Source organism: Somniosus microcephalus, chromosome 16 (genome assembly GCF_052327205.1).
Source record: "Somniosus microcephalus isolate GS21.2 chromosome 16, FLI_Smic_1.0, whole genome shotgun sequence".
Taxonomy (NCBI): Eukaryota; Metazoa; Chordata; class Chondrichthyes; order Squaliformes; family Somniosidae; genus Somniosus; species Somniosus microcephalus.
In genome coordinates this window covers 103,601,913-103,626,010 of record NC_141002.1, presented here as the reverse complement: position 1 = coordinate 103,626,010, position 24,098 = coordinate 103,601,913, and the positions used below count along the sequence as shown (strand labels likewise).

The following is a 24,098-nucleotide window of genomic DNA, read 5'->3' as shown; positions in this document are numbered from 1 at the left end:
GTTAGGAGACGGCGAGTTAGGAGACGGCGAGTTAGGAGACGGGCGAGTTAGGAGACGGCGAGTTAGGAGACGGGGAGTTAGGAGACGGCGAGTTAGGAGACGGCGAGTTAGGAGACGGCGAGTTAGGAGACGGGGAGTTAGGAGACGGCGAGTTAGGAGACGGCGAGTTAGGAGACGGGGAGTTAGGAGACGGCGAGTTAGGAGACGGGGAGTTAGGAGACGGCGAGTTAGGAGACGGCGAGTTAGGAGACGGGGAGTTAGGAGACGGGGAGTTAGGAGACGGGTGAGTTAGGAGACGGCGAGTTAGGAGACGGGGAGTTAGGAGACGGAGAGTTAGGAGACGGGGAGTTAGGAGACGGCGAGTTAGGAGACGGCGAGTTAGGAGACGGGGAGTTAGGAGACGGCGAGTTAGGAGACGGCGAGTTAGGAGACGGCGATTTAGGAGACGGGGAGTTAGGAGACGGGGAGTTAGGAGACGGAGAGTTAGGAGACGGGGAGTTAGGAGACGGGGAGTTAGGAGACGGGCGAGTTAGGAGACGGCGAGTTAGGAGACGGCGAGTTAGGAGACGGCGAGTTAGGAGACGGAGAGTTAGGAGACGGGGAGTTAGGAGACGGGGAGTTAGGAGACGGGGAGTTAGGAGACGGGGAGTTAGGAGACGGGGAGTTAGGAGACGGGGAGTTAGGAGACGGGGAGTTAGGAGACGGCGAGTTAGGAGACGGCGAGTTAGGAGACGGGGAGTTAGGAGACGGCGATTTAGGAGACGGCGAGTTAGGAGACGGCGAGTTAGGAGACGGCGAGTTAGGAGACGGGGAGTTAGGAGACGGCGAGTTAGGAGACGGCGAGTTAGGAGACGGCGAGTTAGGAGACGGGGAGTTAGGAGACGGCGAGTTAGGAGACGGGGAGTTAGGAGACGGGCGAGTTAGGAGACGGCGAGTTAGGAGACGGCGAGTTAGGAGACGGGCGAGTTAGGAGACGGCGAGTTAGGAGACGGCGAGTTAGGAGACGGGGAGTTAGGAGACGGGGAGTTAGGAGACGGGGAGTTAGGAGACGGGCGAGTTAGGAGACGGCGAGTTAGGAGACGGCGAGTTAGGAGACGGCGAGTTAGGAGACGGGGAGTTAGGAGACGGGGAGTTAGGAGACGGGGAGTTAGGAGACGGGGAGTTAGGAGACGGGGAGTTAGGAGACGGGGAGTTAGGAGACGGGGAGTTAGGAGACGGCGAGTTAGGAGACGGGGAGTTAGGAGACGGGCGAGTTAGGAGACGGCGAGTTAGGAGACGGCGAGTTAGGAGACGGCGAGTTAGGAGACGGGGAGTTAGGAGACGGGGAGTTAGGAGACGGGCGAGTTAGGAGACGGCGAGTTAGGAGACGGCGAGTTAGGAGACGGCGAGTTAGGAGACGGCGAGTTAGGAGACGGGGAGTTAGGAGACGGCGAGTTAGGAGACGGCGAGTTAGGAGACGGCGAGTTCGGAGACGGCGAGTTAGGAGACGGCGAGTTAGGAGACGTAACAAAGTTTTCATCAGCAAGTGACTGATTTTAAAGCAGTTCCATTAATTTTCACAATGGGCTGTTCAAGTTTAATCATTACCTAGCAGTGCGTTTAATATTGCTAACTAATAATTTAGCATTACGAGCTGGTTTAATTGGAAGCCTTCTTTGCGCTATGTCTGCCTCTAAGAAAGTTAATTGGTTTTCAAATTTGAGACAGGAGAGTCATTGACACTGCAAAGTTTGGGATTGTTATTCAGCCGTTGGGCGACTCTCAGCACAGTGGAGCTATGCAAATAATCTTATGCAAATGTCCTGAAGCAGAAGCCAATGTGACTTTGAGTGGAGCCGTGTCTGAACATCCAGAACTGAGGCACTGCCCCTATTAGAGAGCCACTGAGCCACAAAAATAAAGGTGAATTTTGGCACAGCAGCCAACACACAAATACTTTCAGTTCCGTCGGCAGCTGGAACACTGTCATTAGGACATTTTGCACAGAAGAAGGAATCGACCCTGAGGAGGTAGGAACTGTAGATGTTATGCTCCCAGGTTGGTGCGATACGTCACTCAGTGTTTGATTAACTTGGGAGCTTCCTCTTCACTGGTGCATTTTCATTCAGTTTAATTCCATGTTTTGAGTTTTACTCTCTGTTGATTGACGTATTCGGATTAATTTTGGGGGCTTATTGTTAAACACTTTACTCTTTCCGCATTTGCTGCTATCCTGCTCGGCCACACTCCGGAACCTCTGGCTGGTTTTGATTTATTCCCCCCCCCACCCCCTGCCCCCCGGACCACCCCCCCCACTCCCCTCCCCTTATGTCTGCAGTTTGTCGGCAGAAATCTCGGAAGAATGAACATCAGTGACATCGGGAGTGCTCTACGCTCTGTTTATCAGCTCGAAGACAGCCTCATCCCAGCAAACTCCATCAGTCTGGAGCCCAGCCAGCACGGTTTACCCCAGCACATGACAGCACTGCCTCCGCTCGACAGCCAAGGTAAGCTCGTGGCAAGAACGACAGCAAAACTGTAAATGTCGTGGGCCCATTGCTGTAAACTCACACCGATGTCGCTCGGTGCTCTTTATGGTTGAATGCAGACCCTCCATTGCACAGCTCACACTCGCACTTGTTCTTTGAATGTGTTATGGGAATGTGGACAAGGCCCCAGGTATTGCCCACCCCTAGTTGCCTTAGCTTCAGGGGGCATTAATAGCCAACCGGAGTCACGTAGAGGCCAGATTGGGTGGGGGTTTGTCAGACAGAAAGGAGGATCGGCAAAGACTTGAGGAGGACGGAAATCGGTTAGTGGAACGGGCTGGCGAGGGGGCGAGGAGGGGGGGGAGTGGTGGGGGCGGCAGGTGCAGCTTAACGCGGATAAGTGTGGGGCAATACATTTTGGGGGTAAAAACACGGAACACTCAATGGAAAGAGCGTGAAGGAACCGCGCGGCCGGCCAGCGCCCTGTAGCTCCCACACAGCCGGCTCACCGGCTTTTAAATGGAAAAACCGAACATGCGCGGATTTTTGAATGGCCCGTTAAAGGGGCCACGCGGCCCCCCCAAAAAAATTAGAGGGAGCGTTGCCGCGAGACCGAGGGATTCAAATACATAATTCGAAGCACAGCTCGACCATTAAAAGGTCAACAGCATTTTGGTTTGGTAAATAGGGGCAGAGAGTAAAGAATTAATGATAAATTTATGCAAAACTTTGATTAGCCTACAGTTGAAGCGCAGTTTATGGACTTCCCTTTTTATAGAAAGGACCTTGAACCACAGCGAGCATCAGAGTAAATTCGCCAGGGATGGGAAAGAAAAGTTATTGAGAGACTTGAGATACTGCGATTATTTCCACTGGAGCAGAGGAGGTTTAACGGCTGTTTCAGTTCACACTCGGAGCACTGTGGACGGTTCTGGGCTGTTTCAGTTCACACTCGGAGCACTGTGGACGGTTCTGGGCTGTTTCAGTTCACACTCGGAGCACTGTGGACGGTTCTGGGCTGTTTCAGTTCACACTCGGAGCACTGTGGACGGTTCTGGGCTGTTTCAGTTCACACTCGGAGCACTGTGGACGGTTCTGGGCTGTTTCAGTTCACACTCGGAGCACTGTGGACGGTTCTGGGCTGTTTCAGTTCACACTCGGAGCACTGTGGACGGTTCTGGGCTGTTTCAGTTCACACTCGGAGCACTGTGGACGGTTCTGGGCTGTTTCAGTTCACACTCGGAGCACTGTGGATGGTTCTGGGCTGTTTCAGTTCACACTCGGAGCACTGTGGACGGTTCTGGGCTGTTTCAGTTCACACTCGGAGCACTGTGGACGGTTCTGGGCTGTTTCAGTTCACACTCGGAGCACTGTGGACGGTTCTGGGCTGTTTCAGTTCACACTCGGAGCACTGTGGACGGTTCTGGGCTGTTTCAGTTCACACTCGGAGCACTGTGGACGGTTCTGGTCTCCATATTATAAAAAGTACATAGAGGCACTGGAGAAGGTGCAAAAAAGATTCATTAGGTTGATACCAGAACTGGGAGGATATACTTATCAGGAAAGATTGAACAGGCCGGGGCTCTTTTCTCTAGAAAAGTGACTACTGAGGGGTGACCTGATCGAGGTCTTTAAGATTATGAAGGGGTTTGATAGGGTCGACGTAGAGAAGATGTTTCCACTTGTGGGGGAGACCAGAACTAGGGGCCATAAATATAAGATAGTCACTAATAAATCCAATCGGGAATTCAGGAGAAACTTCTTTACCCAGAGAGTGGTGAGAATGTGGAACTCGCTCCCACAGGGAGTGGTTGAGGTGAATAGTATCGATACATTTAAGGGGAAGCTAGATAAACACATGAGGGAGAAAGGAATAGAAGGCTATGTTGATAGGGTGAGATGAAGAGGGGTGGGAGGAGGCTCGTGTGGAGCATAAACACCGGCACGGACCAGTGGGGCCGAATGGCCTGTTTCTGTGCTGTGAATACTACGTAAGGCTATGTATAAATTATGAAAGGTCTTGTTAAAGTAAATAGGGAGAGGCTATTTCCTCTGGCTGGGCAGTCAGCAATGAGAAGTTGTCAAATGACTACGAGAGTGAAAAAAGACTAGAAAAACTTGCATTCATATAGCGCCTTTCACCACCTCAGGATTTCTTTACACAGAGGGATGAAGGAGCTTGGAATATTTTACACACAGGGAGTGGTTAAGGCACTTCTTCTTGCCAGTTCCCGCAATTATTAAATTCAATTTCATACCTGGACGTAGTGGGATTTGAACAGATGACTGTGGCGTTGGTCGTCTAGTGCCAGACCCACTACGCTACCAGGGGAGTTCTCCCCAGTGTCCTGGGGCCAATATTTATCTCTCAACCAACATCACTAAAGCAGATTATCTGGTCATTATCACATTGCTGTTTGTGAGGTCTTGCTGTGCGCAAATTGGCTGCATTTCCTACATTACAACAGTGACTACATATAAAAAAAAAGTACTTCATTGGCTGTAAAGTGCATTGGGACATCCTGAGGTCATGAAAGGCGCTATAGAAATGCACATGTGTCTTTCCTATTACTCACTCTTGTACTGATTTACTGGCTGGGTCCAGTTGGATATGGTGGGTTTGGAGGTTTGGGAAAGGGCTGTTCCTGGTGCTGTTGCTTCATTGGTGGACAAGCCACAAATCAGAACTCCGAGATGTGTTTGCATCGGCAACATGAGAAAGATGCAATTTAACGGGAACAGGGATTTGAACTTCGTATGAGCCCCTCCCTCCGCCTCTCTCATGTCCCCAAGCTCTGCGGTGAGCACGTGTGTGACCCACAGCGACTTGCACAGACCTGAAATAGACCACTGCACGAGAGCCAACTGCTCCATCTACAGGGTACGGTGGTGTAGTGGTTTATGTTGCTGGATTCGTAATCCAGGTTTCAACTGAATAGTTCAAATCCCACTGTGGAAGTTTGAGAATTTGTGAATTCAGTTTAAAAATTTTTTTTTAAATCTGGGATCAGTAAAAGTGACCATGAAGCTGTTGGATTGTCGTAATGACCTAATGCGCTCACTAATGCCCTTGGCGTTCTTACCCAGTCTGTGCCTATATGTGACTCCAGTCCCACACCAACATGGTTGACTTTTAAGTGTCCTCTCAAGTGGCCCAGCGAGACACTCAGTTGTATCAAGAAGGCGGCTCACCACCACCTTCTCACAGCAAACAGGGATGGGCAATAAATGCCGGCCTTGCCAGCGACGCCCACATTCTAAGAATGAATATAAAAAGGCAACATTGGGCAAAAATGGTTTGACCTCAGTGCACTCACACAGGAACCCATCTCACTCTCCTGGCTGAATAGAGGACTTGTGTTACTGATAGCCAGCATCTAAACTGGGAAAAGAACATCATGTGTCATCAACACTGGTCACACTCAGCTTACAGGGCTGTAACCACACTTCACACTGTGCAAAGCATTGGCTAAAGAAAGAAAGACTTGCATTTATACCGTGTCTTTCACAACCTCAGGACGTTCCAAAGCGCATTACAGCCACTTCAACCACTTCTGAAGTGTAGTCCCTTTTGTAATGTAGGAAACGCAGCAACCAATATGCGCACAGCAAGCTCCCACAAACAGCAACATGATAAATGACCAGATCATCTGTTTTATTAGTGATGTTGGGTGAGGGATAAATATTGGCCCCAGGACACCAGGGAGAACTCCCCTGCTCTTCTTCGATGAAGAGTAGACTAAGATAGACCTTGACATGGTTGCAGTCCCAGAACATCACTGTGCACGGAATGTAGCCCAGAATAACAAAAGAAAACGCTGGAAAAACTCAGCAGTCCAGGGCAACATCCGTGGAGAGAGAAATAGAGTCAACGTTCTGAAGAAGAGTCTTCAACCTGAAACGTTAACTCTGTTTCTCTCTCCGTGGATGCTGCCTGGCCTGCTGAGTTTTTCCAGTGTTGTCTGTTGTTATTTTGGATTTCCAGCATCCGCAGTATTTTGCTATCGATGTAGCCCAGAATGTCTGTTTCTATGCTCTGCCACTGATCACCCTCCTGTCACTGTAACACCAGCCAGTGTTTCAGCAAAGCTGGGTGGGCGTGTGTGCTGTGAGGAGGATGCCGAGAAACTCCAGTATGATTTGGATAGGTTGGGTGATTGGGCACATGCTTGGCAGATGCAGTATAATGTGGATAAATGCTAGGTTATCCACTTCGGTGGCAAAAACAGGAAGACAGATTATTATCTGAACGGCAATAGATTGGGAAAAGGGGAAATGCAACGAGACCTGGGTGTCCTTGTGCACCAGTCGCTGAAGGTAAGCATGCAGGTGCAGCAGGCGGTTAAGAAGGCAAATGGTATGTTGGCCTTCGTAGCAAGAGGGTTTGAGTACAGGAGCAAGGATGTCCTGCTGCAGTTGTACAGGGCCTTGGTGAGACCACATCTTGAGTATTGTGTGCAGTTTTGGTCGCCTTATCTGAGGAAGGATGTTCTTGCCATGGAGGGAGTGCAGCGAAGATTCACCAGACTGATACCTGGGTTGGCAGGAATGACGTATGAGGAGAGATTGGGTCGATTGGGCTTGTACTCGCTGGAGTTTAGAAGAATGAGAGGGGATCTCATTGAAACTTATAAAATTCTAACAGGACTAGACAGACTAGATGCAGGAAGGATGTTCCCGATGGCGGGGGAGTCCAGAACCAGGGGTCACAGTCTAAGGATAAGGGGTAAGTCATTTAGGACAGAGATGAGGAGGAATTTCTTCACCCAGAGAGTGGTGAACCTGTGGAATTCTCTACCACAGAAGGCAGTAGAGGCCAATTCATTAAATATATTCAAGAAGGAGTTGGATATATTTCTTAAGGCTAAAGGGATCAAGGGATATGGGGAGAAAGCAGGGACAGGGTACTGAATTTGGATGATCAGCCATGATCTCATTGAATGGCGGAGCAGGCTCGAGGGCCGAATGGCCTACTCCTGCTCCTATCTTCTATGTATCTATGTAGCACATAATCTGGGCTGTTCTGAAGGTAGCAGCACTGTGAGAGGTATGGGGGCGATTTCTGTCTCGGTATTGGACCCATTTTTCAGCATGAAGGGGCAGTGGTGAGACCAAAAAAAAAATGTTTTTTTTTTAAACACGACCACGGTCTTCTCACCCGACGCCCACCCGATGTGAGTTTCAAGCAGGCCTTGAAATAGACGGCCATCATTCCTGCCCGAAACAGGCGGGAGCCTCAATGATATATTTACATCAGCGACCCTACGTCCTATTGGCGACCCCAGCACAGTTCAGGACCTCCGCTGGGCAGAGAGCGCTCTCTGCACAATGGAACTGAGCCACGAGCAGCCCTTAAAGGGACCTCCGCTGGGCAGAGAGCGCTCTCTGCACAATGGAACTGAGCCACGAGCAGCCCTTAAAGGGACCTCCGCTGGGCAGAGAGCGCTCTCTGCACAATGGAACTGAGCCACGAGCAGCCCTTAAAGGGACCTCCGCTGGGCAGAGAGCGCTCTCTGCACAATGGAACTGAGCCACGAGCAGCCCTTAAAGGGACCTCCGCTGGGCAGAGAGCGCTCTCTGCACAATGGAACTGAGCCACGAGCAGCCCTTAAAGGGACCTCCGCTGGGCAGAGAGCGCTCTCTGCACAATGGAACTGAGCCACGAGCAGCCCTTAAAGGGACCTCCGCTGGGCAGAGAGCGCTCTCTGCACAATGGAACTGAGCCACGAGCAGCCCTTAAAGGGACCTCCGCTGGGCAGAGAGCGTTCTCTGCACAATGGAACTGAGCCACGAGCAGCCCTTAAAGGGACCTCCGCTGGGCAGAGAGCGCTCTCTGCACAATGGAACTGAGCCACGAGCAGCCCTTAAAGGGACCTCCGCTGGGCAGAGAGCGCTCTCTGCACAATGGAACGGAGCCACGAGCAGCCCTTAAAGGGACCTCCGCTGGGCAGAGAGCGCTCTCTGTACAATGGAACTGAGCCACGAGCGGCCCTTAAAGGGACCGCCATGGCCTGCTCCAAAAGAAAAGTTTAAAATCTGCTTTGGCGATGGTTTCCGTGGAGCCAGGAGCAGCAGCACGAATCCTCCTGCCCATTTTTAGGAAGGCTGTCAATGAGGAGAGGCAATACAAACCAAATGGTATCATTTTAAAGGGGGTGTAGGAATCGAGAGACCTCGGGGTGTATGTGCACCAATCTTTGAAGGTGGCAGAACAAGTTGAGAAGGCTGTTAAAAAAGATTATGGGGGATCCTTGGCTTTGTTAATAGAGGCATAGAGTACAAAAGCAATTAAGTTATGATGCACCTTTATAAATCACTGGTTAGGCCTCAGCTGAAGTATTGTATCCAATTCTGGGCACCGCACTTTAGGAAGGATGTCAAGACCTTGGAGAGGGTGCAGGGGAGATTTACTAGAATGGTTCCAGGGATGAGGGACTTCAGTTATGTGGAGAGACTGGAGAAGCTGGGATTGTTCTCCTTTGAGCAGAGAAGGTTATGGGGAGATTTAATAGAGGCGTTTAAAATTATGAAGGGTTTTGATAGAATAGATCAGGAAAATCTGTTTCCACTGGCAGGAGGGTCGGTAACCAGAGGACACAGATTTAAGGTGATTTAAGAAACAGAGGGGAGATGAGATTTATTTTTTTTACAGCGAGTTGTTGTGATCTGGAATGCGCTGCCTGAAAGGGCGGTGGAAGCAGATTCAATAGTAACTTTCAAAAGGGAATTGGATCAATACTTGAAAAGGAAAAATTTTCAGGGCTATGGGGAAAGAGCAGGGGGAGTGGGACTAATTGGAGAGCTCGTTGAAAGAGCCGGCACAGGCACGATGGGCTGAATGGCCTCCTTCTATGCTTGCCAGTCACTCTGAAGCCTCTCCCCAGGATTGCTCCCATTCCAATGGCCCCCACTTGCAACTCAACTCCATTGGGGAGCCAACGGGCTTCCATCCCTCCTCTCGCTCCCCACCCACCCCCGCACCCCCAATCGGCGAGATGTCTGTCAATGCTAGTTCGAGCCAACCGTGAAAATGGTCTTGGCCTCTCGCCAATGACAGCGGGTGGCCATCTTGATCATTCCGCCTACAGCCCTGCCTGGAATATCGTCCCTGAGCTATCCCTCAGACGAGGTATTAAACCGAGGCCCCATCCGCTTGTTGGGTGGGCATGACGGATCCCTTGGCATTGGTTCAAAGGAGAGTTCAAAGTTCTCCTGGTGTCCTGTCCAACATTCATACCTCAGCCAATGCTACCAAAAAACAGATTACCTGCTCATTGATATCATTTCTGGGCCAATTGAGCACAAAGTTTGCATAAAACATCAAACAATGACTGCAGCTCAGGAGTAATTGGCTTCCGAGCACTTTGGGATGTCCCGAGGACACAAATAACCTCCCAGAGATGTCGGGGAACATAGGGTCTAATGAGAGGGAGGAACTGAATGAAATCAGTATTTGTAGGGAAATGGTGTTAGGGAAATTGATGGGATTGAAGGCCGATAAATCCCCAGGGGCCTGATAATCAACATCCTAGGGTACTTAAGGAAGTGGCCCTAGAAATAGTAGATGCATTGCTGGTCATCTTCCAAAACTCGATAGATTCTGGAGCAGTTCCCATGGATTGGAGGGTAGCTAATGTAACCCCACTATTTAAAAAAGGTGGTAGAGAGAAAACGGGGAATTATAGACCGGTAAGCCTGACATCAGTAGTGGGGAAAATGCTAGAGTCCATTATAAAAGATGTAATAGCAGAGCACTTGGAAAACAGTGACAGGATCGGACAAAGTCAACATGGATTTACAAAAGGTAAATCGTGCTTGACTAATCTACTGGAATTTTTGGAGGATGTAACTGGTAAAATAGATAAGGGAGAACCAGTGGATGTGGTGTATTTGGACTTTCAGAAGGCTTTCAATAAGGTCCCGCATAAGAGATTAGCGTGCAAAGTTAAAGCACACGGGATTGAGGGTAAGGTACTGTCTTGGATAGAGAACTGGTTGGCAGACAGGAAGCAAAGAGTTGGAATAAACGGTTTTTTTCCCGAGTGGCAGGCAGTGACGAGTGGGGTACTGCAGGGATTGGTGCTAGGACCCCAGCTATTCACAATATATATAAATGATCTAGACGAGGGAACTAGATGTAATATCTCCACGTTTGCAGATGACACAAAGCTGGGTGGGCATGTGTGCTGTGAGGAGGATGCAGAGAAACTCCAGTATGATTTGGACAGGTTGGGAGATTGGGCAGATGCATGGCAAATGCAGTATAATGTGGATAAATGCGAGGTTATCCACTTTGGTGGCAAAAACAGGAAGACAGATTATTATCTGAGCGGCAATAGATTGGGAAAAGGGGAAGTGCAACGAGACCTGGGTGTCCTTGTGCACCAGTCGCTGAAGGTAAGCATGCAGGTGCAGCAGGTGGTTAAGAAGGCAAATGGTATGTTGGCCTTCATAGCGAGGGGATTCGAGTACAGGAGCAAGGATGTCTTGCTGCTGTTGTACAGGGCCTTGGTGAGACCACACCTTGAGTATTGTGTGCAGTTTTGGTCACCTTATCTGAGGAAGGATGTTCTTGCCATGGAGAGAGTGCAGCGAAGATTCACTAGACTGATACCTGGGATGGCAGAAATGACATATGAGGAGAGATTGGGTCGATTAGGCTTATATTCGCTAGAGTTTAGAAGAATGAGAGGGGATTTCATTGAAACTTATAAAATTCTAACAGGACTAGACAGACTAGATGCAGGAAGGATGTTCCCGATGGCGTGGGAGTCCAGAACCAGGGGTCACAGTCTAAGGATAAGGGGTAAGCCATTTAGGACAGAAATGAGGAGGAATTTCTTCACCCAGAGAGTGGTGAACCTGTGGCATTCTCTACCACAGAAGGCAGTAGAGGCCAATTCATTAAATATATTCAAGAAGGAGTTGGATATATTTCTTAAGGCTAAAGGGAGCAAGGGATATGGGGAGAAGGCAGGGACAGGGTACTGAATTTGGATGATCAGCCATGATCTCATTAAATGGCGGAGCAGGCTCGAGGGGCCGAATAGCCTACTCCTGCTCCTATCTTCTATGTTTCTATGAAAGGTGCCAGCTCTGTTCTGTTTAACAAGTTGCTTCTTGCTGCTTAGCTTCAGGTCAAGTCCTCACACTTGACTGTATCATCAGTCAGCAAGAACCGCACTCATTGTCTGAAATTTATCGATAAATTGCCGAGCGCATTGCCAAACTTATTGGCAAATCTTTAGATTTTATCGATAAATCTAGCACAAATATTTTTAAGTTGGAAAGACGAGAGGGGTGATTTTCTTCCTAGAAAATGTATCACGTTGCGTATTATAAAGAATTAAAAAAAGGGTTGATAGATGCAAGACAGGCTTCTTTCTCCTGGTTTATCATGTTTGAGAGAATGTCCCAATTTGATTATTCTGGTGTATCTCCTGCTGGACGTCTAGAGTTCAACATCTGATGTTTAACAAAATTATTACGCAAATATTTACAATGCTCTCTGTCTTGGATTTTTACTGCAGTGTTTGTTTAATTCAAGGTTTTTGGCCCAAGTACAGTTGCTTAAATCTCCTCAAAACCCTTTGAGCAGACTTTGGGGCATCTCTCACAGTGCCTGGTTCTGCTCTGTGAAGTGGTGTGGGACATTTATTATATTGGCCCAGAAATTCGGGTCGGGGGCTTCCCGCGGGTGCAAGCCCCCGACCTGCACTTACCTTGCGCGCCGGCCGTTGAGCTGTGGGCCCCCGTGGAATTCCGATCCGGGGCCTGGTCCAACTGCTGGCGCGCAGTGCTTGCGTATCCCAGGGGCACAGTTAGTTCGATGCGTCCCCTGGGATCATGTGGGCCATGGGCAGCCAATCGGAGCAGGGAATGCTCCATTCATAAGTCTGAGAGGAAGTGCTGTCAAACTTAGAACTACTACGGGCCCCTTCTTCTTACAAAACATCACTAAATCTTCAAATAAATTTTAAAAAAACATCACATTTTTTAAATAAACTACAAATGAAATGAAATAACTATTTTAAACAATAATTTAAATTTTTGAAAAAATAATTTTATATTCTAACGGGGGCTAAAAATAAACTTACCTTGCTTTAAAGTATTTAAAAATAATAAACCTGTGGAAAAAATGTTTTATTTTAATTAATTCACCACTTACCTTGTAAAAAGCAGGCCTTATGCCTGCTTTTTACATTTCTAACTTCTGCAGGCTTACCCTCCCGGGAAAACCTGTAAAAAAAAAACGAAGTTCGATGCGCACGCGCAGCCTCCCCCGTGCACGCGTTCGACCTCTGAACCCCTGCTTTCAGGGGAACGGAAGTGCCGGTTTCCCGCGCATGCGCAGTACATGCAGGAAACCGGCACTTCCATTGGGCTTACGGGTGAGTACCCTGTGCATACTCACCCGCGGAGACCCGAATTTCTAGGCCATTAAGAGTGTTCCATAACCTAGCCGCCTTTGTGAAATTGAAGCTGACTTTTCCCTTAGGAGGTGCAGAGCCTCGTGAAGATTTTTGCGTCTCCTCCAGTCTCATCATTCTCTCCTCCAACTCTGGTCAAAGGGACCAACTTGGCTCATCTCAGACTTTTCCACTTTCATAAAATCACAGAACAGTACAGCACAGGAGGAGGCCATTCGGCCCATCGAGTCTGCGCTGGCTCTTTCAAAGAGCAATCCAGTTAGTCCCACTCCCCCGCTCTTTCCCCGTATCCCTGCAATTTTTTCTCCTTCGAGTATTTATCCAGCTCCCTTTTGAAGGCGACTATTGAATCTGCTTCTCCAGTCTATCCACGTCACTGAAGTCCCTCATCTTCTGGGTTCTGGCAATTAGGAGGCCCAAGCGTTCAAAGACCAACACTCATCTGACAGAAGAACTGAGGGGATATTGAGGCCATCAGGCAGTGCATTCCAAATCCTAACCCCTCGGCACGTAAAAAAGTTTCTCCTCATGTCACCTCTGGTTCATTTGCCAATCAACCTCTGGCTGTTGACCCTTGAGCCATTGCAAACAGTTTCTCTTTATTTACTCTATCCAAACCCCTCATGATTTTGAACACCTCTATCAAATCTCGTCTTAGCCTTCCCTGCTCCAAGGTGAACAACCCCAGATTCTCCAGTCTCTCCTTGTAACTGAAGTCCCTCATCCCTGGAACCATTCTAGTAAATCTCCACTGCACCCTCTCCAAAGCCCTCACGTCCTTCCTAAAGTGCGGTGCCCAGAATTGGACACAATACTCCAGCTGGGGCCAGACCAGTGTTTTATACAGGTTTAGCATAACTTCCTGGCTTTGTCACTGAAAATAATCCCAGAAATTCGGGTCGGGGGCTTCCCGCGGGTGCAAGCCCCCGATCTGCACTTACCTTGCGTGCCGGCAGTTGAACTGTAGGGCCCTGTGGAATTCTGATCCGGGGCCTGGTCCAGCTGCCGGCGCGCAGTGCTTGCGTATCCCAGGGGCGCAGTTAGTTCGATGCATCCCCTGGGATCACGTGGGCCATGGGCAGCCAATCGGAGCAGGGAAAAGCCCATTCATAAGTCTGACAGGAAGAGCTGTCAAGACTTATAAATACTACAGCCCCAAAATAGCACTAAACATTCAAATAAAAAAAAAATTTTAATCACATTTTTAAAATAAACTATAAATTACATGAAATAACTATTTTAAACAATAATTTACATTTTTGAAAAAAATAATTTTATATTCTAACGGGGCTAAAAATAAACTTACCTTGCTTTAAAGTATTTAAAAATTATAAACCTGTGGAAAAAATGTTTTAATTTTAATTAATTCACCACTTACCTTGTAAAAAGCAGGCCTTACACCTGCTTTTTACATTTCTAAATCCTGCAGGCTTACGATCCCGGGTAAACCTGTAAAAAAAACGTAAGTTTGATGCGCACGCATCCTCCCCCACGCACGCGTTCGACCTCTGAACCTCTTCATAAGATAAGAAATAGGAGCAGGAGTAGGCCAATCGGCCCCTCGAGCCTGCTCCGCCATTCAATAAGATCATGGCTGATCTGATCGTTCAGAGGAACGGAAGTGCCGGTTTCCCGCGCATGCGCAGTGCATGCAGGAAACTGGCACTTCCATCGGGCTTACGGGTGAGTACCCCGTGCGTACTCACCTGTGGAGACCCGAATTTCTGGGCCATGTGCTCTATCTGAAGCCAAGTATAGTAAAGCTTATCTAAGATACTGCCTTATCTAAGATACTGCCTTAGCTAAGATACTGCCTTATCTAAGATACTGCCTTAGCTAAGAGCAGACGGGCATTAAATTTCTGCTCTTGGACGAGACAATGACCAGGAAATTGGGACCGATCTCCACTCCCAGTTCTCTGATCTACACCGAAATCGGTCTCGAACAATATCCCCTCAGTTCTTCTGTCAGATGAGTGTTGGTCTTTGAACGCTTGGGCCTCCTGATTGCCAGAACCCAGACGGTGAGGGACTTCAGTGATGTGGAGAGACTGGAGAAGCTGGGGTTGTTCTCCTCAGAGCAGAAAAGGTTAAGAGGAGATTTAATTGAGGTGTTCAAAATCATGAAGGGTTTTGATGGAGTAAATAAGGAGAAACTGTTTCCAGTGGCAGGAGGGTCGGTAACCAGAGGACACAGATTGAAGATAATTGGCAAAAGAACCACAGGGGGAGATGAGGAAACATTTTATTTACGCAGCGAGTTGTTGTGATCTGGAATGCGCTGCCTGAAAGGGCGGTGGAAGCAGATTCAATAGTAACTTTCAAAAGGGAATTGGGTAAATACTCGAAAGGAAAAAAATTTCAGGGCTCGGGGAAAGAGCAGGGGGAGTGGGACTAATTGGATAGAAACAAAGAAAAATAGGAGCAGGAGTCGGCCATTCAATGTGATCATGGCTGATCCTCTATCTCAATACCATATTCCCGCTCTCTCCCCATACCCCTTGATGCCTTTTTTGTGTCTAGAAATCTATCTATCTCCTTCTTAAATATATTCAGTGACTTGGCCTCCACAGCCTGCTGTGGTAGAGAATTCCACAGGTTCACCACCCTTCACCAAAGAGCCGGCACAGGCACGATGGGCCAAATGGTCTCCTCCTGTGCTGTATCTCTCTATGAACCAAACCAGCTCCATTTCCTGCTCCTTTCTCTGCATATTAAAGGCCAATTAATCTGAAAAGGAAACTCCATGAAGGAGATTTCCAGCTCTGTGAAGTCGGAAAGCGACAGATAAACATTGTATTACACTCTGCTATCACTCGCTGGGCAAAGATCAAGCTAACTGTATGTCTGAGAGTGCAGCCACGGGCTGAAATTAAAAAAAACATTGTTCTTGGCATTCACCGGATATTTGACAAAAATTAGAAGTTAGATTAAAATATCACGCGTAGAGCTATAACCAATTACTTCACCTTAAATGATTTTAGTGCTAATGTTACATAGAAACATAGAAGATAGGAGCAGGAGTAGGCCATTCGGGCCCTCGAGCCTGCTCCGCCATTCAATGCGATCATGGCTGATCATCCAAATTCAGTACCCGACAGTTACTGGGCTAATAATCCCGAGAACCTGAGTCCAAATCCCACCAGGGCAGGTTGAGAATTTGAATTCAGTTTAAATCAATCTGGAAATAAGAATCTGGTCTCAGTGAAAGTGAGCATGAAGCTGTCGGATTGTCGTAAAACCCCAACTGGTTCACTGATGTCCTTTAGGGAAGGAAACCTTCCGTCCTTACCCGGCCTGGGCCTACACGTGACTCCAGTCCCGCACCAACCTGGTCCACTCTGAACTGTCCCTTGAAGTGACCACTCAGTTGTATCAAGACAAAGACCCACCACCACCTTCTGAGGGCAACTAGAGATGGCCAATAAATGCCAGCCTTGCCAGCCATGCCCACCTCCCGAGAATGAATTAAAAAAAAAATGTATTCATGCAGAAAGAATTATCGCATCAGTCCAAGGCTACGAGTGGCAAATCAAAAGCTCCAGCTAATAGTTAATGTCACAGCATAAAGATTTTCACTACAACAGCTCACTCGCTACATCTGTCTATTTTAGGGCTCTTTAACTGGTTCAACACAGACCCACAGTTCTGGGGCGAGGAGGAGGTTTTAGAATGGCTGAACTATTACATTGCCAAAAACAAGTGGGATGCATCTTCCGTCTTCTGGGCCCCGTCTGACGCCAGCGGGAAGCAGTTGTGCGAAATGTCATTTGAAAGATTTATTGGAACATTTGGGTATCTGGGAGAAGATCTGTACCGGAGTCTGCAAGAGCAAAGAAAGAAATATGGTGGGCTGGAAACGTGTTCGAGCGCAATGCCGGCCTCGCAGTGCTCAATGATGAGCTTTGCGTGCGGGCTGCGACCTAATTTCAGTTTCCAGATTAGCGAAGGAACAATTTCCTCACTGAATGCTGGCACTGAAAGTTTGCCTGTTTTAAAATGGTGGTGTAATATGTCACTGACACACATTGTCATGCAATGGTTGGACTCCTCATGTTGTTGGGCTTCCTATGTCCCTTCTCATAGAAAGATCTTGCATTTCTATAGCACCTTTCACCACCTCAGGACGTCCCAAAGCGCTTTACAGCCAATGAAGTACTTTTTGAAGTGTAGTCACTGTTGTAATGTAGGAAACGTGGCAGCCAATTTGCGCACAGCAAGCTCCCACAAACAGCAATGTGATAATGACCAGAGAATCTGTTTTTAGTGATGTTGGTTGAGGGATAAATATTGGCCCAGGACACCTGGGAGAACTCCCCCGCTCTTCTTCAAATAGTGGCCGTGGGATCTTTTACATCCACCTGAGAGGACAGACGGGGCCTCGGTTTGACATCTCATCTGAAAGACGGCACCTCCGACAGTGCGGCACTCCCTCAGTACTGCCCCTCCGACAGTGCGGCACTCCCTCAGTACTGCCCCTCCGACAGTGCGGCGCTCCCTCAGTACCGCCCCTCCAACAGTGCAGCGCTCCCTCAGTACTGCCCCTCCGACAGTGCAGCACTCCCTCAGTACTGCCCCTCCGACAGTGCGGCGCTCCCTCAGTACTGCCCCTCCGACAATGCAGCAGGCTCCCTCAGTACTGCCCCTCCGACAATGTGGCGCTCCCTCAGTACTGCCCCTCCGACAGTACGGCACTCCCTCAGTACTGCCCCTCCGACATTGCAGCAGGCTCCCTCAGTACTGCCCCTCCGACAATGCGGCGCTCCCTCAGTACTGCCCCTCCGACAGTGCGGCACTCCCTCAGTACTGCCCCTCCAACAGTGCAGCAGGCTCCCTCAGTACTGCCCCTCCGACAGTATGGCACTCCCTCAGTACTGCCCCTCCGACATTGCAGCAGGCTCCCTCAGTACTGCCCCTCTGACAGTGCGGCACTCCCTCAGTACTGCCCCTCCGACAGTGTGGCGCTCCCTCAGTACTGCCCCTCCGACAGTGAGCCGCTCCCTCAGTACTGCCCCTCTGACAATGCGGCGCTCCCTCAGTACCGCCCCTCCGACAGTGCGGCGCTCCCTCAGTACTGCCCCTCCAACAGTGCAGCAGGCTCCCTCAGTACTGCCCCTCCGACAGTACGGCACTCCCTCAGTACTGCCCCTCCGACATTGCAGCAGGCTCCCTCAGTACTGCCCCTCCGACAGTGCAGCACTCCTTCAGTACTGCCCCTCCGACAGTGCGGCGCTCCCTCAGTACTGCCCCTCCGACAGTGCGGCGCTCCCTCAGTACTGCCCCTCCGACAGTGCGGCACTCCCTCAGTACTGCCCCTCCGACAGTGCAGCACTCCCTCAGTACTGCCCCTCCGACAGTGCGGCACTCCCTCAGAACTGCCCCTCTGACAGTGCAGCGCTCCCTCAGTACTGCCTCTCCGACAATGCAGTGCACCCTCAGTACTGCCCCTCCGACAGTACGGCACTCCCTCAGTACTGCCCATCCGACAGTGCAGCACTCCCTCAGTACTGCCCCTCCGACAGTGCGGCGCTCCCTCAGTACTGCCCCTCCGACAGTGCAGCGCTCCCTCAGTACTGCCCCGCCGACAATGTGGTGCACCCTCAGTACTGCCCCTCCGACAGTGCGGTGCTCCCTCAGTACTGCCCCTCCGAGAGTATGGCACTCCCTCAGTACTGCCCCTCCGACAGTATGGCACTCCCTCAGTACTGCCCCTCCGACAGTGCAGCACTCCCTCAGTACTGCCCCTCCGACAGTGTGGCACTCCCTCAGTACTGCCCCTCCGACAGTGCAGCACTCCCTCAGTACTGCCCCTCCGACAGTGCGGCGCTCCCTCAGTACTGCCCCTCCGACAGTGCAGCGCTCCCTCAGTACTGCCCCTCCGACAATGTGGTGCACCCTTAGTACTGCCCCTCCGACAGTATGGCACTCCCTCAGTACTGCCCCTCCGACAGTGCAGCACTCCCTCAGTACTGCCCCTCCGACAGTGCAGCGCTCCCTCAGTACTGCCCCTCCGACAGTGCAGCGCTCCCTCAGTACTGCCCCTCCGACAATGCGGTGCACCCTCAGTACTGCCCCTCCGACAGTGCAGCGCTCCCTCAGTACTTCACTGGAGTGTCAGCCTGGATTTTGTGCTTTAGTGTCTGGAGTGGGGCTTGACCCCATGACTTTCTGACTGAGAGGCAAGAGTGTTGCCCACTGAGCCAGAGAAGTTACAACACAGGAACAGGCCATTCAGCCCATCTAGTCCGTGCCAGCGTTTACCTTCCACACGAGCACATATACCGCCCCATTAACAGCATGGCTCCAAATGGGAATACAAAAAGAAAGTGAAACTTGTACAAGTCGGACGGGTTGCACCTGAACCAGAACGGGACAAATATCCTTGCGGGGAGGTTTGCTAGCACTGTTGGGGGGTGGGGTTTAAACTAACTTGGCAGGGGGATGGGATACAGAGTGGAGCTATAATAGGGGGTGATGTACAGCCAAATATAGAGGAAAAAACAAGTCAGCTTGGAAGGCAGAGCAAATATGTAACGGCACAAGGGAGTAGGGCAAGGCTGGATGGCATTTATTTTAATGCAAGGAGTCTTGCGAATAAGTTGGATGAACTGAAGGTGTTGATGAACACATGGGAGTATGATATTGTTGCTATCATGGAGACATGGTTGAGGGAGGGGCAAGACTGGCAGCTCAATATTCCGGGGTATAGAATCTTCAGGTGAGACAGAGGGGGGGTGGGGTAAAAGAGGAGGGGGTGTCGCAATATTAATCAAGGAGTCAATTACTGCTGTAAGGAGGGATGATATATTAACAGGTTCCTCTAATGAGGCCATATGGGTAGAACTTAAAAACAAAAAGGGGGCAAGCACTTTGCTGGGAGTGTACTATAGGCCCCCAAACAGTCAGGGGGAGATAGAGGAACAGATATGTAGGCAAATCTCAGAGAAATGTGCAAATAATAGGGTAATAATAGTGGGGGATTTCAACTTCCCCAATATTAACTGGGATAGTCAGAGTGTGAAAGGCTTAGAGGGTGCAGAATTCTTAAAGTGCATCCAGGAGAGCTTTTTGAGCCAGCATGTAGAAAGTCCTACAAGACAGGGGGTGGTACTGGATCTAATTCTAGGGAATGTGGCCGGGCAAGTGGTAGAAGTGTCAGTAGGAGAGCACTTTGGTGACAGTGACCATAATTCGGTGAAATTTAAGGTAGTCATGGAAAAGGACAAGGATGGACTGGAATAAAGGTTCTAAATTGGGGGAAGGCCAATTTTAATATGATAAGGCAGGATCTGGCCAAAGTGGACTGGGATCAGCTACTTGTAGGAAAATCCACATCGAAGCAATGGGAGTCTTTCAGAAAGGAAATTGAGAGAGTACAATGGCAACATGTTCCCATAAAGGTCAAGGGTGGGACCAACAAGCCCAGGGAACCTTGGATGTCAAGGGATATACGAGAATGGATTAGGAAAAAAAGGGGGGCTTTTGGCAGATACAAAGGACTAAAGACAGAGGAAGCCCTAGAGGAGTATAAAAAGTGCAGGGGGATACTTAAAAAAGAAATTAGGAGAGCGAGGAGGGGCCATGAAATAACACTGGCGAGCAAAATAAAGGAAAACCCTAAGGTGTTTTATAAGTATATTAAGGGCAAGAGGATAACTAGGGAAAGTGTAGGGCCCATTAGGGACCAAAGTGGCAATCTGTGTGTGGAGCCAGAAGATGTAGGTGGGGTTTTTAATGAATTTTTTGCATCTGTGTTCACTATGGAGAAGGACGATGTAGACATAGAAATCGGGCAGGAAGACTGTGATATACTTGAACATATTAGCATCGAGAGGGAGGAGGTACTAGCGGTTTTAGCAGGCTTAAAAGTGGATAAATCCCCAGGCCTGGATGAGATGTATCCCAGGCTGCTGTGTGAGGCAAAGGAGGAGATTGCAGGGGCTCTGACACAAATTTTCAGAACCTCTCTGGCCACAGGGGATGTGCCAGAGGACTGGAGAACAGCTAACGTAGTACCATTATTCAAGAAGGGTAGTAGGGATAAACCAGGGAATTACAGGCCAGTGAGCCTAACATCAGTGGTAGGGAAATTATTGGAAAAAATCCTGAGGGACAGAATTAGTCTTCACTGGGAGAGGCAAGGATTAATCAGGGATAGTCAGCATGGCTTTGTCAAGGGAAGATCATGTCTGACTAATTTGATTGAATTTTTCGAGGGGGTGACTAGGTGTGTGGATGAGGGTAGTGCAGTGGATGTGGTATACATGGATTTCAGTAAGGCTTTCGATAAAATCCCGCATAGGAGACTGGTCAAAAAGGTAAGAGCCCATGGGATCCAGGGTGCCTTGGCACATTGGATCCAAAACTGGCTTAGTGGCAGAAGGCAGAGGGTGATGGTCGAAGGTTGTTTTTGTGACTGGAAGCCTGTGTCCAGTGGGGTACCGCAGGGATTGGTGCTGGGTCCCTTGCTGTTTGTGGTCTACATTAATGATTTGGATATGAATGTAAAAGGTATGATCAGTAAGTTCGCAGATGATACGAAAATTGGTGGGGTGGTAAATAACGAGGAGGGTAGCCTCAGTCTGCAGGACGATATAGATGGGTTGGTCAGATGGGCGGAACAGTGGCAAATGGAATTTAACCCTGAAAAGTGTGAGGTGATGCATTTTGGAGGGACTAACAAGGCAAGGGAATACACAATGAATGGTAAGACCCTAGGAAAGCCAGAGGATCAGTGGGACCTTGGTGTGCATGTACATAGATCCCTGAAGGCAGCAGAACAGGTGGATGAGGTGGTTAAAAAGGCATATGGGATACTTGCCTTCATTAGCCGAGGCATAGAATATAAGAGCAGGGAGGTTATGATGGAGCTGTACAAAACGCTGGTTAGGCCACAGCTGGAATACTGTGTGCAGTTCTGGTCACCACACTACAGGAAGGATGTGATTGCATTGGAGAGGGTGCAGAGGAGATTCACCAGGATGTTACCTGGGCTGGAGCGCTTCAGCTATGAAGAAAGACTGGACAGGCTGCGGTTGTTTTCCTTGGAGCAGAGAAGGCTGAGGGGGGACCTGATTGAGGTGAACAAAATTATGAGGGGCATAGATAGGGTAGATAGAAAGGAACTTTTCCCCTTAGTAGAGGGGTCAATAACCAGGGGGCATAGTTTCAAGGTAAGGGGCAGGAGGTTTAGAGGGGATTTGAGGAAGAACTTTTTCACCCAGAGGGTGGTTGGAATCTGGAACTCACTGCCTGAAAGGGTGGCAGAGGCAGGAACCCTCACAACATTACAGAAGCATTTAGATGAGCACTTGAAACGCCACAGCATACAAGGCTACGGACCAAGTGCTGGAAAATGGGATTAGTTTAGACAGGGCCAGATGGCCGGCGCGGACACGATGGGCCGAAGGGCCTCTTTCTGTGCTGTATAACTCTATGACTCTATGAAAATACTGCAGATGCTGGAAATCTGAAATAAAAACAGAAAATGCTGGAGATACTCAGCAGGTCAGGCAGCATCTGTGAAGAGAGAAACATTTCAGGTCGATGACCTTTCGTTAGAACTGGAAAAAAACTGGAAATGGAACAGATCTTTAAGCAAGTGTAGTTGCTGGGAAAGGGGGGAGGGGGTGAAAGAACAAAAGGGAAGGTCTGTGATAGGATAGAAGGCAGGAGAGGTTAAGAGACATCAAGAGATATTCAAGGCAAAAGGAGATGGTAATGGAACAGGTTAAGTTTGGCTCCAAATGGGGCCTCTTCGCTCCGCCAGTTGGCTGCCTGGAAGTTAAGATCAGGCCCGTGGGTGTATTTGCTGCACATTGTGTTATTATTTTAGAATTCCAGTATCTGTGGCTTGTTTTTCATTTTCTAGTTTCTGTCACACGATGATTCACCCTCGATGTTGAAAGAAACAGAATCTTGTTGCAAGAAACACTCTTCACACTTACCTTTGCTTATTGGTGCCAAACTCACAGTGACATTAATAAAAACAACAACACCAAAACTTGCCTTTATATAGCACCTTTAACATAGTAAAACGTCCCAAGGCACTTCAGAGGAGCGATTATCAGACAACGTTTGACACTGAGCCACATAAAGAGATATTAGGGCAGGTCAAAGAGGTCGGTTTTAAGGAGCGTCCTAAAGGAGGAAAGAGAGGCGGAGAGATGGAGAGGTTTAGGGAGGGAATTCCAGAGCTCAGGGCCCAGGCAGCTGAAGGCACGGTGGCCAATGACGGAGCGATTGAAATCTGGGATGCGCAAGAGGCCAGGCTTAGAGGAGCGCAGAGATCTCGGGGGGTTGTGGGGCTGGAGGAGGTTACAGAGATAGGGAGGGGCGAGGCCATGGAGGGATTTGAAAACAAGGATGAGAAATTTAAAATCAAGGCGTCGTCGAACCGGGAGTCAGTGATCTCAGCGGGCGATGGGTGAACAGGACTTGGTGCGGGTTAGGACACGAGCAATTTTGGATGAGCTGAAGTTTACGGAGGGTGCAAGGTGAGAGGTCAGGCAGGAGAGTGTTGGAATAGTCGAGTCTCGAGGTAACGAACAGTTACTTCCTTCTGTTTACTATTTAAGGTCCCGTATCAGTGTAAGTTGACACTAGGTAATTCCGAAATTTTCTATTTTGATTTAGGAACAGAGGGACTGGAGGAGGCCATTCAACCCCTCGAGCCTGCTCCCCCATTCAATGAGATCACGGCTGATCTGCACCTCAACCCTGTTATGTTCATTAATAACTAGACATTCTTATTATGAACAGCTAGCTTCTAGCTAGACATTTATTCAGTACACATTCTCTAGGTACAGCATCTGTAGAGATTCAGCATGTGTACTTCTGTGTGCAGGCCGCCATCTTGACTACTGCCTTCTGGGTAGCCTAGTGCATCGTGGGTAGTGTAGTCTTAAACACATACAACTAAATATACAGCTCTATACAGCTCTACGGCTCCATCTAGCGTACCACTCCAGAATGACATGTTATTGATCATTACATCCCCCTTTCTTTGAGGTTAACAAAATCAGTATCAATCAACTTTCAAGAGAAACGATAAAGATGATATCAGTAACACTTTTGTTAGTGCTCTATAAACATAAACATTTTCACAACAGTCAATACATTTTCAATATAGTTTTTTTTTACTCAAAGATTAAGTCTATCAGGCTTTTTTACTACACGTGTGGGTCTTTTCAGCATGGGTA

General features: G+C 49.0%; 1 protein-coding gene across 2 annotated transcripts in view; it reads left to right on the top strand.

Moving 5' to 3' along the window:
- The first annotated feature begins 1,579 nt into the window (after positions 1-1,579).
- The window catches only part of LOC147106450 (ETS homologous factor-like), a 55,086-nt gene continuing 32,567 nt past the window's right edge, over positions 1,580-24,098 (top strand). Inside the window, exons 1-2 of one of the 2 annotated variants that reach the window (XM_086009637.1) lie at positions 1,580-2,486; positions 16,512-16,745. In XM_086009637.1, the coding sequence (XP_085865763.1) occupies positions 2,342-2,486; positions 16,512-16,745 (379 nt within the window). In that variant the 5' untranslated portion in view covers positions 1,580-2,341. The remainder of the gene's footprint in view (positions 2,487-16,511; positions 16,746-24,098) is intronic. The other variant, XM_086009636.1, reaches the window with a different exon arrangement.